This window comes from Nerophis ophidion, linkage group LG10, assembly GCF_033978795.1.
Source record: "Nerophis ophidion isolate RoL-2023_Sa linkage group LG10, RoL_Noph_v1.0, whole genome shotgun sequence".
NCBI lineage: Eukaryota > Metazoa > Chordata > Actinopteri > Syngnathiformes > Syngnathidae > Nerophis > Nerophis ophidion.
Genome location: NC_084620.1, coordinates 70,664,968 through 70,682,365, shown reverse-complemented (window position 1 = coordinate 70,682,365; position 17,398 = coordinate 70,664,968). Strand labels below are relative to the sequence as shown.

Below are 17,398 nucleotides of genomic sequence, written 5' to 3'. Positions count from 1 at the left end.
TTGGAGATTTAACCCCCAATTCCAACCCTTGATGCTGAGTGTCAAGCACAGAGGTAACGGGTCCCATTTTTATAGTCTTTGGTACGACTCGGGCCGGGGTTTGAACTCACGACCTACCGATCTCAGGCTTCACTCGTCAAACTAGCTCGATGCTGATTTACATTGCCCGCGAAATAGCCCGGATTTCCACGAGATATGTAACACCTAGTTGTCAGGCTTGGGCTGTGGATGTTTGTGCTTCCTCGATGCAAGGTTGATGTGGGACGAGTCAGGCATGAATGTAAGTACATGGTTTATTTAATAAACAAATAAACAACAAAAAGCGCTCACAATGGAGGAAGAAACTTGGCTAAACACTACAAACGTAAAACAAAAACACCTGCTCGATGGCATGGAAGGATGGACATAAACTAAAGGACTTTGCACAAAAACAATTGGCTATGAATAATAATAACCTATAAACAAAACTAGCACAATGGCATAAATACAAAAACTTACACGGCATGGAATTATGGACAAGGACATGAAGGAGGTGCAGCATGGGTTGGGTGCGTGCGCATGTGTGAGAAGATCCAAGAATGATGAACAGAAAGAAAATGACTTAAATACTGGCTGTGATCATCAGGAACAGGTGAGGCTGAGAACAGGGACGTGACAGGTGAAAACTAATGAGGTTGGCATGGAAACAAACAAAACCAGGAAGTGCAAAACGTGACTGATTGTCCAAAATCAAAAACATAACATGACAAAACAAAACATGATCCACAGGTGTGACACTAGTGTTGTCCCGATACCAATATTTTTGTACCGGTAGCAAAATGTATTTCGATACTTTTCTAAATAAAGAGGACCACACAAAATTGCATTATTGGCTTTATTTGAACAAAAATAACTTACGGTGTGGCGGACCAATACTTTTCAGAGGCGGTCATACCGAATATGATTCATTATAGAATAGAATAGAAAGTACTTTATTGATCCCTCGGGGAAATTCAGCAATAGCAAGTATCGCGGTACTATACTAACACCCGTATACCGTACAACCTTATTAGTTACTATGGTAACCTACGTCACAGCTGGTCGGACGAGGCACCAAGCAGTGTGGGTGGGGAGCGTTTCCACAGAGTCTTTCCAGCCTGAATTGTGGGTGTCAGGGACAGACGCGGAAGAAGATTTTTACAAAAAACTTCTAAAGCTTAGTGATATATCAGATTGTAGGTGGGTTTATGTTTTACCCTTTGCGTTCATATTTCGCTGTGTTTGTTGCATTTGGCTTGATTATAAAATATGTTTATTGAGAGAGGGTGTGACGTTCACGTGTTCTCAATATTTAGGGTTTTATCTTTCATAAAAAAACATTTAAATGATAAATGGGTTGTACTTGTATAGCGCTTTTCTACCTTCAAGGTACTCAAAGCGCTTTGACACTACTTCCACATTCACACACTGATGGAGGGAGCTGCCATGCAAGGCGCTAACCAGCACCCATCAGGAGCAAGGGTGAAGTGTCTTGCTCAGGACACAACGGACGTGACGAGGTTGGTACTAGGTGGGGATTAAACCAGGGACCCTCGGGTTGCGCACGGCCACTCCCCCACTGCGCCACGGCGTCCCCTTTCAATTCCAATTCCATTCCGTTTTTAAGGCGGTCTGTCACAACATTTTTAGCATTCAATTATACTTTATTGTGAGGTTTTGTATTAGTTTTCCTAAAAATAGATATCCCGGCCCCAAGGCACATTTTTTTCTCCAAATTTGGCCCCCGAGTTAAAATAATTGCCCAGGCCTGTCTTACACCATACACACTCTTGGATTTTTTTCACACTCCATTTCCTTGATTAGTTTAATTATTATTAATTGTTTATTATATTTACATATATATATATATATATGTATATATATATATATATGTATAAATATATATATATATTATACACATATATATATACCGGAACATGACACTTTACTGGACAAAAGCATCACCAAATCATCCAAAAAAGCGCAACCCAACACTTTACAGAACATCCACCTGGAAAACAAGCGGATCGCAACCGAACTGGACATTGAGGACAGGGTGGACACCACAGCCAACAAAGAAGCCTTCATCACATTGAAGGACCACAAACCCAACTTCGCAAATAACCCAACATGCCGACTAATAAACCCAACTAAATCCGAAATAGGAAAAATCAGCAAAATAATCCTGGACGGAATCAACACAAAAATAAAGGACACAACACCACTCAACCAATGGAGAAATACAGCATCAGTAATCAAATGGTTTAACAACATCCAAGACAAACAACAACACAACTTTATCTCCTTCGACATCGAAGAATTTTACCCTTCCATCACGCAAGACCTACTGACCCAAGCACTAGACTTCGCCTCGGACTACGACTCAATCACAGGCAACGAGAGAAACATCATCATCCACGCAAAGAACTCCATACTCATCCACAACAGGCAAAAAAAGAACAATTCAACATTTGACGTTACTATGGGGAGTTTTGACGGAGCAGAAACGTGTGAACTCGTTGGGAGTTTCCTCCTCTCCCAGCTTGCTAGCCTCAACCTGAACCTTGGTATTTACCGTGATGATGGACTGGCAGTGTGCCACACCTACAAATATATGGATATATATACTTAGAATACTGTGCTCTGGTGTCTGTTGCCGTCACCTCCCCTCGGTCCTTAGTAAAACACAACAGTATCTGCATGATTCCTTGCTTCTCGTCTGTTTAATAGATGTCATCGGTGTTTGAACCTGACAGTTAGTCATTCAATTATTTTTTGTGGTAAAGTAACGAGTAACTTTAACTAACTACTTGAGTAATTTACCGAACACTGTGTAAGAGTTGCCTACTTTAACAGTATCAATCAATCAATCAATCAATGTTTACTTACATAGCCCTAAATCACTAGTGTCTCAAAGGGCTGCACAAACCACAACACAAATCACTACCACATCCTCCGTAGACCCACATAAGGGCAAGGAAAACTCACACCCAGTGGAACGTCGGTGACAATGATGACTATGAGAACCTTGGAGAGGAGGAAAGCAATGGATGTCGAGCGGGTCTAACATGACACTGTGAAAGTTCAATCCATAATGGATCCAACACAGTCGCGAGAGTCCAGTCCAAAGCGGAGCCAGCAGGAAACCATCCCAAGCGGAGGCGGATCAGCAGCGCAGAGATGTCCCCAGCCAATACAGAGGCAAGCAGTACATGGCCAAATTGAAGTCATTAGAAAGGAGATTAAAGACAATGCGTCCCAGCGACAACTGGGTTCTATTAACACTGACACGATTGTATATACGGCAGATACTGCCCTCAAAAATAGTTTCTCTCATTTTGAGGAAATAACATTAGAGGAATTGTTACAACGTGTAAATGGAATAAAACAAACAACGTGTTTACTTGACCCACTTCCTGGGAAACTGATCAAGGAACTCTTTGTATTATTAGGTCCATCAGTGCTAAATATTATAAACTTATCACTTTCCTTGGGCGCTGTTCCCCTAGCATTCAAAAAAGCGGTTATTCATCCTCTCCTTAAAAGACCTAACCTCGATCCTGACCTCATGGTAAACTACCGACCGGTGTCTCACCTTCCCTTTATTTCAAAAATCCTCGACAAAATTGTTGCGGAGCAGTTAAATGAACACTTAGCGTCTAACAATCTATGTGAAACCTTTCAATCCAGTTTCAGGGCAAATCACTCCACGGAGACAGCCCTCGCAAAAATGACTAATGATCTATTGCTAACGATGGATTCTGATGTGTCATCTATGTTGCTGCTCCTCGATCTTAGCGCTGCTTTCGATACCGTCAATCATAATATTTTATTAGATCGTATCAAAACATGAATTGGTATGTCAGACTTAGCCCTGTCTTGGTTTAACTCTTATCTTACTGATAGGATGCAGTGCGTCTCCCTTAACAATGTGACCTCGGACTACGTTAAGGTAACGTGTGGAGTTCCCCAGGGTTCGGTCCTTGGCCTTGCACTCTTCAGCATCTAAATGCTGCCGCTAGGTGACATCATACGCAAATACGGTGTTAGCTTTCACTGTTATGCTGATGACACCCAACTTTACATGCCCCTAAAGCTGACCAACACGCCGGATTGTAGTCAGCTGGAGGCGTGTCTTAATGAAATTAAACAATGGATGTCCGCTAACTTTTTGCAACTCAATGCCAAAAAAACGGAAATGCTGATTATCGGTCCTGCTAGACACCGACCTCTATTTAATAATACAACTCTAACATTTGACAACCAAACAATTAAACAAGGTGACTCGGTAAAGAATCTGGGTATTATCTTCCACCCAACTCTCTCCTTTGAGGCACACATTAAAAGCGTTACTAAAACGGCCTTCTTTCATCTCCGTAATATCGCTAAAATTCGCTCCATTTTGTCCACTAAAGACGCTGAGATCATTATCCATGCGTTTTTTACGTCTCGTCTCGATTACTGTAACGTATTATTTTCGGGTCTACCCATGTCTAGCATTAAAAGATTACAGTTGGTACAAAATGCGGCTGCTAGACTTTTGACAAGAACAAGAAAGTTTGATCACATTATTACTAAACTGGGACAATAATGACAACCCCGGATCATTTTGACTACTAGCCATGATATGAAATGTTCATACCCTTATTATGTCACGACATGGATGAACAGATGTGTTATAATGCACAATCAAGGCAGCTGTGTATGATCTGTGTAATTATGTGTTTATGAGCTGATTCTTTCATTGTGGCGAGCCGCCACAATTAAATTAATGTATGGAAAAGCGTGTGTTTTTTTTTTCTATAATCAATAAATGCTGCCATTTATGAACAAAACACAGCATTTAAATCCCTCCTACCTTCTCCTTGCAAACTTTTACAACGGTCAATTTTTCATTATTTTACCCGGAGCAATTTTCTACCTTGATGTCTGCGTGCTGCCGCGAGACGTGGCGGCACTCAGATCATTAATCAGGCTCGACGGCACAGCGGGTAACGGGCGAGCCACGGGAGAGCGCTAATGCATGCAAATGTATACTCGTTTTGGGGGCAGGTTGAGCCAAGGACAGAACCTCGGTGGCAAAAACAGGGGTGAGGGCGGGGCCTAACACACACCTGATAGCAGCCATAGAGGAAGGTAAATCAGAGCAGCTCATTCTCTCAACTTATGAGGATTGTCAGAAGAAGCTTCTTAAGCTGATTGACTTGCAAACGAGCTTCTTATTAGGAGCCTGATTCTACATCAGTGGCGATAACCTCACATGACTTTTAGAGAAGAACCTGCAAGAGGAGCTTAGAAGACAAAAATCAGAGCTCTACCTCGCTGAAGTGTTGCCGACTTTGTACAAACCCCGTTTCCATATGAGTTGGGAAATTGTGTTGGATGTAAATATAAACAGAATACAATGATTTGCAAATCCTTTTCAACCCATATTCAGTTGAATATGCTACAAAGACAACATATTTGATGTTCAAACTGATGAACACAAATAATCATTAACTTTAGAAATTGATGCCAGCAACACGTGACAAAGTAGTTGGGAAAAGTGGCAATAAATACTGATAAAGTTGAGGAATGCTCATCAAACACTTATTTGGAACATCCCACAGGTGTGCAGGCTAATTGGGAACAGGTGGGTGCCATGATTGGCTATAAAAACCGCTTCCCAAAAAATGCTCAGTCTTTCAGAAGAAAAGATGGAGTGAGGTACACCCCTTTGTCCACAACTGCGTGAGAAAATAGTCAAAACAGTTTAAGAACAACCTTTCTCAAAGTTCAATTGCAAGAAATTTAGGGATTTCAACATCTACGCTCCATAATATCATCAAAAGGTTGAGAGAATCTGGAGAAATCACTCCACATAAGCAGCATGGCCGGAAACCAACATTGAATGACCATGACATTCAATCCCTCAGACGGCACTATATCAAAAACCAACATCAATCTCTAAAGGATATCACCACATGGGCTCAGGAAGACTTCAGAAAACCACTGTCACTAAATACAGTTGGTCGCTACATCTGTCAGTGCAAGTTAACCCTTAACTATGCAAAGCGAAAGCCATTTATCAACAACATCCAGAAACGCCGCCAGCTTCTCTGGGGCCGAGATCATCTAAGATGGACTGATGCAAAGTGGAAAAGTGTTCTGTGGTCTGACGAGTCCACATTTCAAATTGTTTTTGGAAATATTCGACATTGTGTCATCCGGACCAAAGGGGAAGTGAACCATCTAGACTGTTAACGTCGCAAAGTTCAAAAGCCAGCATGTGTGATGGTATGGGGGTGCATTAGTGCCCAAGGCATGGGTAACTTACACATCTGTGAAGGCACCATTAATGCTGAAAGGTACATACAGGTTTTGGAACAACATATGCTGCCATCTAAGCGCCGTCTTTTTCATGGACGCCCCTGCTTATTTCAGCAAGACAATGCCAAGCCAGATTCAGCACGTGTTACAACAGCGTGGCTTCGTTAAAAAAAGAGCACGGGTACTTTCCTGGCCCGCCTGCAGTCCAGACCAGTCTCCCATGGAAAATGTGTGGCGCATTATGAAGCGTAAAATAGGACAGCAGAGACCCCGGACTGTTGAAGGACTGAAGCTCTACATAAAACAAGAATGGGAAAGAATTCCACTTTCAAAGCTTCAACAATTAGTTTCCTCAGTTCCCAAACGTTTATTGAGTGTTGTTAAAAGAAAAGGTGATGTAACACAGTGGTGAACATGCCCTTTCCCAACTACTTTGGCACGTGTTGCAGCCATTACTTGCAAAAAAAAATGTAAGTTTATGAGTTTGAACATCAAATATGTTGTCTTTGTAGTGCATTCAACTGAATATGGCTTGAAAAGGATTTGCAAATCATTGTATTCTGTTTATATTTACATCTAACACAATTTCCCAACTCATATGGAAACGGGGTTTGTACTTCGTCACGTTTATGCTATAAAAAAACTGCTTTTATCGATTCCTCTAAAGAAGGGGATACAATTCCACCATCATAAAGATGGCAGGATTAGAACTAATGTATTAAATATGAAGGTTGGTTCATATTTTTGTCAGAGATCAGCAACCACCTTGGTTTATTGTTACAATAAACTCTTTGAATCATATTTTCATAGGGAGAAACTAGTATTTCTGTAGCATCCTCCAGGGAGCCAGCATCCTCTGCACCGGGCATTTTTGTTTGTTCACATTGTTATGAAATCTCTGACGATGGAAATGTGGAACGACTGTCCGCCGCAGTGGGCACTTTTTCTCAGCAGAATAAAAAGTGGAACACGCTTTTATTCCTGGTTGGAATACAATAAGCATTAATAAAAAACATTGCAGTATTAAGGTAATACAAAGTTTAAAAGCTGTCTGGACGTGGACCATAGTGTGGATTGTTTTCCCGTGGTGCAAAACCATTGGACCGGACATGGCGTGAAGGTAATGACATATTTTAATTATACTATAAAAAGGAACAGACAAAAGGCGCGCACAAGGCGGAGAACAAACTTGGCTATGAAAACAAAACTATTTCCATAACGTAAACTATGGACATGAAAACAAAACTTTAAAACTATGGCATGAATAACGATAACTTACTTGGAACGAGATATGGGCATGGATCATCGCCATAGTAGCAAGGGTGTGAAGAGGGTGAGTTTTGATTGATTAATTGATACTTTTATTAGTAGATTGCACAGTACAGTACATATTCCGTACAATTGACCACTAAATGGTAACACCCCAATAAGTTTTTCAACTTGTTTAAGTCGGGGTCCACCTTCATCAATTCATGGTAGAAGGTGAGAGAGTTATGTCGCCAGGCTGACTGCCTGGCAACTACAGGCTTAAATGGTGACGTGGTGATTGGCAACAGGTGCATGAGTCCAAGCTAATCAGGTGCGTGACATGGGGACAGGTGAAAACTAATGGGTTGCCATGGAAACAAATCAATGGAGTGAAAAAACAGGAAGTAATGGAGTCTGGAAGTAATCCAACACAACTAAACAAAACATGATCACAAAGACATGACTAAAGCATGATCAAATTATTTATAAAATATTTTATTTCTATTAAGCAAAGTGTCCTACACATTGATATGATTGCATATTCAATCAATACAATTTAAAAGGTTCATTTGAAATAATAGCATTTGTTGCCTGTCACTGCTTTAGAAAATTAGATTTTACCCTTATATATAATATTTAAATCCTTCCAGAACGTTACATTTTGTTACTCTTTTCCATCTATACCTTGAGGTGACATTATTGTATTTTTTTATTCTATTTTTGGTTTCAACTTTAGTCCTGATCTGCTAAGATCCCCCAAAACACCAGCTAAACAGTGTATGCAAACTATTAAATGATGTGTACAATTAGTGCACTTGGCATGTGTGATCTACCAAGACTGTGCACATTTGCAAAACAAGTACAAAAGTAGCGCAGACTGCCTTAATTAAATGAGGATTTGCCATGGAGACACTCATTTCCCTCTAAATTCACGTTATTAAGCTTGGTTTTGTTGTGAGGCATCATGCCAGTGCACCATAATAAATGGTGCACTGGCATGATCCAGGCACTAGAAACTGCATGTTGCACTTTTTTTGTTTTTATATGCCCAGCATATGAAAAAACGTCCACGTAATTTTGTCAGAATTCAGCAGCCAATTTGTTTTATTGTTACAATAAACTCTTTGAATCATGTTTTCATAGGGAGAAACTAGTATTTCCAAAGTATCCTCCTGGGAGCCAGCTTCCTCTTCACCGGGCATTTTTGTTTGTTCACATTGTTATGAAATCTTTGACGATGGAAATGTGGAACGACTGTCCGCCGCAGTGGGCGCTTTTTCTCAGCAGAATAAAAAGTGGAACACGCTTTTATTCCTGGTCGGAATACAATAAGCATTAAAAAAAACATTGCAGTATTAAGGTAATACAATGTTTAAAAGCTGTCTGGACGCGGACTATGGTGTGGATTGTTTTCCCGTGGTGCAAAACCATTGGACCGGACATGGCGTGAAGGTAATGACATCTTTTAATTATACTATAAAATGGAACAAACAAAAGGCGCGCACAAGGCGGAGAACAAACTTACTATAAAAAACAAAGTTGTCTTTGACAGAAAAGGCAGAAAACCTTATTTGTTTTACTTTATATCCACCTTATATAAAGAAGGGGTCTCAAACATGCGGCCCGCGGGCCAATTGCGGCCTGCGAGACGTTATTATGCGGCCCGCACTTTGATATGACAATTTAATGTTGGTGCGGCCCGGGAGTTTAATATTAGGGGCGCTTGACAGCGTCATACTTGCCAACGTACCCAATTTTCCCGGAAAACCCCTGAATTTTAGGGCGCCGATTCTATCGGAACCTGTCAATATTTCCCAAATCAAAAATATTCAGGGGGTGCCATAATGGCACTGCCTTTAGCGCCCCCTACATCCTGAACTGACAGCGTATAAGCCCAGTTGTATGTTGCATCTGGCCAAGTAAGACGCATGTGTGTTGTTGCAAAACATATTTGATCAACAGCTACACACGTCACACTGAGGGTGGCCGTAAAAAAAACTTTAACATTGTTACAAATATGTGCCAGACTGTGAACCCTCACCAAACAAGAATGACAAACACATTTCGGGAGAACATCCGCATCGTAACACAACAGAACAATTACCCAGAATCCCATGCAGCCCTGAGTCTTCCGGGCGACAATATACACCCCCCCGCTACCACCAATCCTCTGTACTTGCGTCAGTTGAGGTGTTGTATATTGTGGCCCTGCAAGGTGTTCTGGGTATTGGTACTCTTGTGTTTAAGTTGTGTTAAGGTACGGAAATTCTCCCAAAAAGGGTTTGTCAGTCTTGTTTGGTGTGGGTTGAAAGTGTGGTGCATATTTGTAACAGTGTTAAAGTTGTTTATACGGCCACCTTCAGTGTGACCTGTATGGCTGTTGACCAAGTACGTCTTGCAGCCACCAATGTAGTTCCGCACAAGTCTCATACGGTACATTGGTTGTGTGATGTAAAAGTGTGCGCGATGACATGTAGTGGAGCAGTAGACCTCTTCCAGGGGTTGTGCGAACCCCTGGAGGTACTTGAAGGTATGCAAAGAGACCAGTGAGATTTATTAAAAACATTCTAAAAAATAGCCGCAATTCATAAGTCCTTTATAAATATGTTTATTGAATAATACCTCAATGAAATATGAATGGGGGCGGTATAGCTCGGTTGGTACAGTGGCCGTGCCAGCAACTTAAGGGTTGCTGGTTCGATTCCTGCTTCAGCCATCCTAGTCACTGCCGTTGTGTCCTTGGGCAAGACACTTTACCCACCTGCTCCCAGTGCCACCCACACTGCTTTAAATGTAACTTAGTTTCACTATGTAAAAGCGCTTTGAGTCACTAGAGAAAAGCGCTATATAAATATAATTCACTTCACTAATGTGCTAAATTGTGACACTGGATTGGTTCAGTTGTAATACACTTTTCCACCACTTGTGGCAGTAAGGACAAGATCAAACAAACAGAAGAAGACTGGCGCTCAAGTCATAGAGAAGTTTCTTAAGCGCAAACATTATGACAAAAATGGGTGAAACTGTATTTTAGGGGCGATATAGCTCGGTTGGTAGAGTGGCCATTTCAGCAACTTGAGGGTTCCAGGTCCGATCCCCGGCTTCTGCCGTCCTAGTCACTGCTGTTGTGTCCTTGGGCAAGACACTTTACCCACCTGCTCCCAGTGCCACCCACCTTAGTTTAAATGTAACTTAGTTTCACTATGTAAAAGCGCTTTGAGTCACTTGAGAAAAGCGCTATATAAATATAACTCACTTCACTTATCATACAGCGGCGGTGCCGCTGTATCATCGCATTCAACGCTAATTCTCATACTTGCCAACCCTCACGATTTTTCCAGGAGAATCCCGAATTTCAGTGCCCCGCCCCCGAAAATCTCCCGGGGCAACCATTCTCCCGAATTTCCACCCGGACAACAATAATTGGGTGCGTGCCTTAAAGGTACTGCTTTTAGCGTCCTCTACAACCTGTCGTCACGTCCGCTTTTCCTCCATACAAACAGCGTGCTGGCCCAGTCACATAATATATGCGGCTTCTACACACACACAAGTGAATGCAAGGCATACTTGGTCAACAGCCATACAGGTCACACTGAGGGTGGCCGTATAAACAACTTTAACACTGTGAACCCACACCAAACAAGAATGACAAACACATTTCGGGAGAACATCCACACCGTAACACAACATAAATACAACAGAACAAATACCCAGAACCCCTTGCAGCACTAACTCTTCAGGGACGCTACAATATTTTTCCAGGAGAATCCCGAATTTCAGTGCCCCGCCCCCGAAAATCTCTCTGGGCAACCATTCTCCCGAATTTCCACCCGGACAACAATAATTGGGTGCGTGCCTTAAAGGTACTGCTTTTAGCGTCCTCTACAACCTGTCGTCACGTCCGCTTTTCCTCCATACAAACAGCGTGCTGGCCCAGTCACGTAATATATGCGGCTTCTACACACACACAAGTGAATGCAAGGCATACTTGGTCAACAGCCATACAGGTCACACTGAGGGTGGCCGTATAAACAACTTTAACACTGTGAACCCACACCAAACAAGAATGACAAACACATTTCGGGAGAACATCCACACCGTAACACAACATAAATACAACAGAACAAATACCCAGACTCCCTTGCAGCACTAACTCTTCAGGGACGCTACAATATTTTTCCAGGAGAATCCCGAATTTCAGTGCCCCGCCCCCGAAAATCTCTCTGGGCAACCATTCCCCCAAATTTCCACCCGGACAACAATAATTGGGCGCGTGCCTTAAAGGTACTGCTTTTAGCGTCCTCTACAACCTGTCATCACGTCCGCTTTTCCTCCATACTAACAGCGTGCCGGCCCACTCACGTAATATATGCGGCTTCTACACACACACAAGTGAATGCAAGGCATACTTGGTCAACAGCCATACAAGTCACACTGAGGGTGGCCGTATAAACGACTTTAACACTGTTGCACCACACTGTGAACCCACACCAAACAAGAATGACAAACACATTTCGGGAGAACATCCACACCGTAGCACAACATAAATACAACAGAACAAATACCCAGAACCCCTTGCAGCACTAACTCTTCCGGGACGTTACAATATTTTTCCAGGAGAATCCCGAATTTCAGTGCCCCCCCCCGAAAATCTCCCGGGGCAACCATTCTCCCGAATTTCCACCCGGACAACAATAATTGGGCACGTGCCTTAAAGGTACTGCTTTTAGCATCCTCTACAACCTGTCGTCACGTCCGCTTTTCCTGCATACAAACAGCGTGCCGGCCCAGTCACGTAATATATGCGGCTTCTACACACACACAAGTGAATGCAAGGCATACTTGGTCAACAGCCATACAGGTCACACTGAGGGTGGCCGTATAAACAACTTTAACACTGTGAACTCACACCAAACAAGAATGACAAACACATTTCGGGAGAACATCCACACCGTAACACAACATAAATACAACAGAACAAATACCCAGAACCCCTTGCAGCACTAACTCTTCCGGGACGCTACAATATACACCCCTGCTACCAACAAAACTGGATTTTGCATGACACTATAAAGTTATATAAGCCTTGCTTGTGCAATATTCAATGCAAAACTTGTAAAGGTAAAGACAAAGCCCAACCTTCCCCCATCATGTAAGACCAACATGGCGGACATAACGCCTCATGAAACTACGTTTGCTTCCGTCAGACAGAGAGAGGAATGAAAGCTTCCAGTGAATGAAAAGGCCATTTAGGGAAACCCCACAGGGGGGATCAGAGGTTTTTCAAGGTTGATCCCTCCTACGTTTGTGTGTGTGTGTGTGTGTGTGTGTGTGTGTGTGTGTGTGTGTGTGTGTGTGTGTGTGTGTGTGTGTGTGTGTGTGTGTGTGTGTGGTCCTCCGGGTCTCAGTAACATTCATGCAGGCTGATATCTCCCACTCATGCTGGGAATAAATAAAAAAGTACAGGAAATAATAAAAAGTAGCTGTGTGTGCTGACATGGCCGGGCGCCAACGGCCATTGCGAGTCTACCAGGTCAGGTGGGGGAGGGGGGGGGGGGGGTCAACAGCTGTTGGCGAAGAATGTTCCCTACATTGACTGGCAAGCAAGCCAAACAATATTATTATTATTATTATTATTATTGTCATTATTGTAGTGCGAAAAGGGAGGACTCTTACAAACCCCGTTTCCATATGAGTTGGGAAATTGTGTTAGATGTAAATATAAACAGAATACAATGATTTGCAAATCCTTTTCAAGCCATATTCAGTTGAATATGCTACAAAGACAACATATTTGATGTTCAAACTCATAAACTTTTTTTTTTTCCTGCAAATAATTAACTTAGAATTTCATGGCTGCAACACGTGCCAAAGTAGTTGGGAAAGGGCATGTTCACCACTGTGTTACATCACCTTTTCTTTTAACAACACTCAATAAACATTTGGGAACTGAGGAAACTAATTCTTGAAGCTTTGAAAGTGGAATTCTTTACCATTCTTGTTTTATGTAGAGCTTCAGTCCTTCGACAGTCCGGGGTCTCCGCTGTCCTATTTTACGCTTCATAATGCGCCACACATTTTCCATGAGAGACAGGTCTAGACTGCAGGCGGGCCAGGAAAGTACCTGCACTCTTTTTTTACGAAGCCAGGCTGTCACAACACGTGGCTTGGCATTGTCTTGCTGAAATAAGCAGGGGCGTCCATGATTACGTTGCTTAGATGACAACATATGTTGCTCCAAAACTTGTATGGACCATTCAGCATTAATGGTGCCTTCACAGATGTGTAAGTTACCCATGCCTTGGGCACTAATACACCCACATGCTGGCTTTTGAACTCTGCACCTATAACAATCTGAATGGTTATTTACCTCTTTGTCCTGGAGGACACCACGTCCTCTGTTTCCACATATAATTTGAAATGTGGACTCGTCAGACCACAGAACACTTTTCCACTTTGCATCAGTCCATCTTAGATGAGCTCCGGCCCAGCCAAGCCGGCGGCGTTTCAGGGTGTTGTTGATAAATAGGTTTGGCTTTGCATAGTAGAGTTTTAACTTGCACTTACAGATGTAGCGAACAACTGCAGTTACTGACAGTGGTTTTCTGAAGTGTTCCTGAGCCCATGTGGTGATATCCTTTACACACTGTTGTCGGTTTTTGATGCAGTACCGCCTAATATCATCGCTTACGTGCAGTGATTTCTCCAGATTCTCTGACCCTTTTGATGATTTTACGGACCGTAGATGGTAAAATCCCTAAATCCCTTGCAATAGCTCGTTGAGAAATGTTGTTCTAAAACTGTTCGACAATTTGCTTACAAAGTGGTGACGCTCACCCATCCTTGTTTGTGAATGACTTAGCATTTCGTGGAAGCTGCTTTTATACCCAATCATGGCACCCACCTGTTCCCACTTAGCCGAATAAGTGTTTGATGAGCATTCCTCAACTTTATCAGTATTTATTGCCACCTTTCCCAACTTCTTTGTCAGGTGTTGCCGGCATCAAATTCTAAAGTTAATGATTATTTGCAACAAAAAAATGTTTATGAGTTTGAACATGAAATATGTTGTCTTTGTAGCATATTCAACTGAATATGGCTTGAAAATGATTTGCAAATCATTGTATTCTGTTTATATTTACATCTAACACAATTTCCCAACTCGTATGGAAACGGGGTTTGTAGAATAAATGCCACTGTGGCTTTACATAAACACCCCGAGGTTGTCTGCATTCACGCTGCATAAAAGCTGCTTTCCCGCTCTAACTCACTCAACCTCGGCCGCGTTTAATAACTTTTTTTTTTTTCCTTTTCTATTCAATTTCCTCGGCGGCTTTTCGCAATTACAAATCTCCAAAGTGCTACACGGTATCAATTGAGCTTGAAGCAATTTTCCTGACGAGTAATAGCAATCGTTTTTGAAAGGAAAACATACAATGGCGGAGACAGTGCTGACGGATAAATTAGACTGAGAGGTTAATGCAGTACACAAAAAAACAACAACATAGAAACTGGCTCGGTGAATATTGTTTGAATAAAGTTGCCTGTGAATATTCCTATTTATTGGAGTTATAGTCTCCTCGGGGCAGTGAATGGATCACAAATGGACTGTGAATATTTTTGCCATGCTTCATCAACTGACTGTTACACACCTCCATAGAACAGCTCCAAACTGAGGGCATGGTGCAGGATCTGTATTTTTTTTCTCTACCTGCCAGCGCCTAATGACTGCTGAAGTGCAAGCAGAGGTCTCTGCCAGCTATCTTTTTTCACCACTATAGAGCAAAACCATACACACTCAAATCCTGCACCAGGCTTTCAGACTAGAGCTGTCAGATCTAAAAAAAAAAACTAAAAAAAAACCAAACCAGTGAAGTTGGCACGTTGCGTAAATGGTAAATAAAAACAGAATACGATGATTTGCAAATCCTTTTCAACTTATATTCAAATGAATAGACTGCAAGGACAATATGTTTAATGTTCAAACTGTTAAACTTTGTTATTTTTCTGCAAATATTATCTCATTTGGAATTTGATGCCTGCAACATGTTTCAAAAAAGCTGGCACAAGCGGCAAAAAAGACTGAGAAAGTTGAGGAATGCTCATCAAACACTTATTTGGAACATCCCACAGATGAGCAGGCTAATTGGGAACAGGTGGGTGCCATGATTGGGTATAAAAGCAGCTTCCATGAAATGCTCAGTCATTCACAAACAAGGACGGGGCGACAGTCACCAGTTCAAGAACAACATTTCTCACCGAGCTATTGCAAGACTTTTATTTCTACATATAAAAAGTGGAACATTAAACAGTTTCAAGTCAACTCAGACTCGGATTAACTTTTCTCCCAGCCCCAGCTTGGCTAACCTGGCAGTAAGAGGATATATGGGCTTATTGTTCTTCCACCATAGAAGTGGGTCAAAATCTAGTTCTAATTCAATACAGCAACCCCCCGCGGTAGAAAAAGGAATGGATGGAACGTGTAGTGAAGTACGTCTGCCTGACGATTCTTTCCCCTTTTCAGCTAATCTTTCCGTCTTTGCCAACAAAAATATTCAATTAAGATTATTAATCCCAGGCTCGGGGGTTTGCATGTTCTCCCCGTGACTGCGTGGTTTCCCTCCGGGTACTCCGGCTTCCTCCCACCTCCAAAGACATGCACCTGGGGATAGGCCCCTCCCACCTCCAAAGACATACACCTGGGGATAGGCCCCTCCCACCTCCAAAGACATGCACCTGGGGATAGGCCCCTCCCACCTCCAAAGACATGCACCTGGGGATAGGTTGATTGGCAACACTGAATGGTCCCTAGTGTGTGAATGTGAGTGTGAATGTTGTCTGTCTATCTGTGTTGGCCCTGTGATGAGGTGGCAACTTGTCCAGGGTGTACAACGCCTTCCATCCGAATGCAGCTGAGATGGGCTCCAGCACCCCCCGCTGCCCCGAAGGGACAAACGGTAGAAAATGGATGAATGGAACTTGTAGTGAAGTACATCTGCCTGACGATTTTTTTCCCCTTTTCCGCTAATCCCCGTCTTTGCCTACAAAAATCTTCCAGAAAGTATTCCTTACCTGTGACCACTTCTCCACCTCCTCAGGAGTCCAGTTAGGGAAGAACGCCTTCAGGAGGTTCCGGGAAGCTGCCTGATAAACGGCCTTCTTCTCCCTGTTTCTCAGCCACTGGGGTGGCCACTCGGACCATCTCAGCACCCCCAGCCCGAGGTACCTGGGGGCGGGCAACGCCGCGTGGAGGAAATACGGGTAGTTTCCCAGCGTGTCCTCGAAAAAGACCACCACCCGGCCTTCACGTTCCATTCCAAAAGATCCAGGGTCTGGCCTGGCGGAGCAGGAGGAATCGGGGATGGCCCAGAAAATGATAAAAGGCTGTCCGGACAGCAGTGGAGGACGTGCTGGTCGGGGCGGTCCAGCTGTGCTAGGACCAGCGAGCAGTAAGACCAGGAGGCTCAGTGGAACGGTAGAGCACGACGGGACTGATGGATTAGTCCTGCATTGCTTGTTCCACGCCATCGAAGCTGGTAACGGTCAGCCTGTCACTCCTTCAGCCGCCAATCATGTTTCTGAAAAAAAGAAATCCACAAATCCGAAATTGGCGTCATGATCAAGAAAATGCAAAATGTCATTTACAAACCCCGCTTCCATATGAGTTGGGGAACTGTGTTAGATGTAAATATAAACGGAATACAAAGATTTGCAAATCCTTTTCAAGCCATATTCAATTGAATGCACTATAAAGACTAGATATTTGATGTTCAAACTCATAAACTTTGCAAATAATAATTAACTTAGAATTTCATGGCTGCAA

The 17,398-nt window shown here is 42.7% G+C and overlaps 1 protein-coding gene across 1 annotated transcript in view; it reads right to left on the bottom strand.

Moving 5' to 3' along the window:
- LOC133559946 (hyaluronidase-2-like) overlaps positions 1 to 17,147 on the bottom strand; it is a 28,479-nt gene extending 11,332 nt beyond the window's left edge. Inside the window, exon 1 of the mRNA XM_061911932.1 lies at positions 16,648 to 17,147. Within this exon, the coding sequence (XP_061767916.1) occupies positions 16,648 to 17,103 (456 nt within the window). The 5' untranslated portion in view covers positions 17,104 to 17,147. The remainder of the gene's footprint in view (positions 1 to 16,647) is intronic.
- Positions 17,148 to 17,398: the final 251 nt, after the last annotated feature.